Raw genomic sequence first — 2582 nt, forward strand, 5'->3', positions numbered from 1 at the left:
GATAACTCAGAGAGCTTAAACAACAAGCTCTGCCTAAAATACCTAAGGACTCAGTGTGGAAGTGACCCCTGATCAGCTCTTGAAGGACTTAGAGGTGGGGACTGCAGAGCTAGAGAAGTAAGGGAGGGCATTCCAAGTGGAGGGAAGGGCCAGGCAAAGGTTCTTAGTCATGGCAGGGCCCAGTAAGTCTAGAAAACAGCAAGGCTCTTAGAATGGCAGGACCTCTAGTGGAGTGAGGGGAAGTCACCAACTGTAAGAACAGGATGACTTTCAGTTTCTAAAGAGAAAATACATTCTCACCCAAAACTTACCCGTTTCTCCTTGAGAGCTGGGCTGTCATCCCCAAGGGCAAGACGAGAAGCACAGCTCCGGAACTCGGCCAGGCCCAGGATTGGCAGATACTCGTGGTTTAGGCTATTGTCATTAGCAATCTTCTGCTCCACTTTCTTTACTACTGGCAAAACCCAGGGATGGCAGTCATCGGTGCGATATGCTGGAGAATGGAAAAGGGTTATATACAGAGGAGGCTGAGGCTGTATCCAAGGTAAGAGTTTGTAACTGTGAACTGGGAGAATCCCACCACCTTCCAGTCAAAACAGAACAGTGAAGGAAATTGGAGAAAAGTTCGTTCACTTACTGAGTACCTAATTTGAGCCAAGCACTGGGGTAGGTGTTGGGCAAACATAAGGGCAGATGTGGTCCCCATCCTTGTGGAACTTACAGCTCTTAACTATGTGACCTCCAAAAAGTAGAATGCTGAAATGAAACTGGGACATCACAGAGCCTGGTCACATAAGACAGTACATAGAAAAGCACTCTGCAAAGTAAAAAGCAACTTGCAAATGTCATGTCAATATCGCTATTGCATTGAAGTCTCTAGGCCATTGGCCCAGCAGTCTTCCTTCTGTATCTCCCCAAGAGACTTCCAGAAAAAGCCTAGGTGCTACTTCCACATGAACTTGGCACCTTTAACACAAACATGGAGAAGGAGCAGAAGAAGGCCCACCACTCCTCCTGTCCTAGAAGAGCAGAAATAAGACGAATGATAAGCAAATGCCCTGAGGATTTCAACAACAGGTGACACAATCACCCAAGGACCCACTTAAACACATCTTTATCCTCTCTGTATTCTGACCTCAGCCAGTGTTTACCCTTCCAACTTCATTCCCCTTCATCTGCCTCACCCTTTCATTGATCTAAATTGATCTGGTTCACAATATTTAATCTTGCTCTACAGTAAACCTCTAAGTATTTCCTCTTCCTCTGAAAGTATTTTTAAGTCACTCTGAGTTATCCATCACCAATTTCTTTCCCTACACTATTCTATGATTATGTTAGGATTAGAGCTTTACAGGGCAGTTGCTTTAGCCTTGCACCCACGTCAATAATCTCTCCAAGTAGGACTCCTGGCAGGGGTCGTTTGTCTCTCTGCTTGAATGTTTAGGTCCAGAATAAGCCTATACTTACGCAAGTAATTCTGAAATGGAAACAAAATTTTAGACTGATTCTGATTTTTATTTTCTTGATTTCTGCCCAACATTAATCCCTGACTTTAAAAAAAAAAAAAAATCACATTTTAGGGTTGTTGTTATTGTTTACTGAACAACACATTGATTGCAGAAAATTGGGAAAAGCCCAGAAGATAAAAAATAAACATAATTAATGTGTGATTGTGTTTTGAAACGTGAGAAGGAAATGAGATTTGGTAGGGGTCAGGAGTGGAATGATATGGTTTGGCTCTGTGTCCCCACCCAAATCTCATGTTCAATTGTAATCCCCAGTGTTGATGGACCATGGGGGCAGATTTCTCCCTTGCTTTTCTTGTGACAGCGAGTGAGTTCTCACTACATCTGGTTGTTTAAAAGTGTGTAGCACCTCTCACTTTGCTCTCTCTACTGCTCCGCCATGTGAAGGTGCTTGCTTGCCCTTCACCCCTCCTCCATGATTGTAAGTTTCCTGATTGTAAGCCTCCCAACCATGTTTCTTATATAGCCTGTGGAACCATGAGTCCATTAAACCTCTTTTCTTTATAAATTACCCAGTCTCAGGTAGTTCTTTATAGCAGTGTTGAGAACTAACATAACATATAATCCCAGTACTCAGAGACAAGGAGTATGAAAATTTTTGTGTACAACCTTCTAAGCTTTATTTTCGATGGCCATATTCTTTTATAAAATATGGATCATACTGTACATAGAATTTCAACATGCTTTTTTCCATTTAAATATATATTATGAATTTTTCTTCCTCATTAACTATTCTTCTAATAGGTGACATGTTTGCATGTCTCCATCCCATTCTTATCCTCTATCTACCTAGTTATCAAATCCCTCCCAAATAACAACTGTTAGTTTCTTAAATATCCTTCCAGCATTTCCCTATGCTTACACAAGCAAACACAGCTTCTTACATATGCCTTTTTAAACAAAAGGTAGCATACGGCGTACTATACACTGTTTTGTGTTCCTTGCTTTTTCACTTGAAGATTGTTTTACATTTGCACATAGTGTCCTTGTTCTTTTTACAATTCCTTAACTGATGAATGTACCATATTTTACTTTGTCAGTCTCTTGTTGGACATT

At 41.2% G+C, this 2582-nt stretch overlaps 1 protein-coding gene across 1 annotated transcript in view; it reads right to left on the minus strand.

Annotated features, from left to right (window-relative positions):
- Positions 1-2582, minus strand: part of GOT1 (glutamic-oxaloacetic transaminase 1, soluble) — a 30446-nt gene that overhangs the window by 19016 nt on the left and 8848 nt on the right. The window contains exon 2 of the mRNA XM_011977374.1: positions 312-493. Within this exon, the coding sequence (XP_011832764.1) occupies positions 312-493 (182 nt within the window). The remainder of the gene's footprint in view (positions 1-311; positions 494-2582) is intronic.

The sequence above is a fragment of the Mandrillus leucophaeus genome, unplaced genomic scaffold, assembly GCF_000951045.1.
Source record: "Mandrillus leucophaeus isolate KB7577 unplaced genomic scaffold, Mleu.le_1.0 Scaffold18, whole genome shotgun sequence".
Lineage (NCBI taxonomy): Eukaryota > Metazoa > Chordata > Mammalia > Primates > Cercopithecidae > Mandrillus > Mandrillus leucophaeus.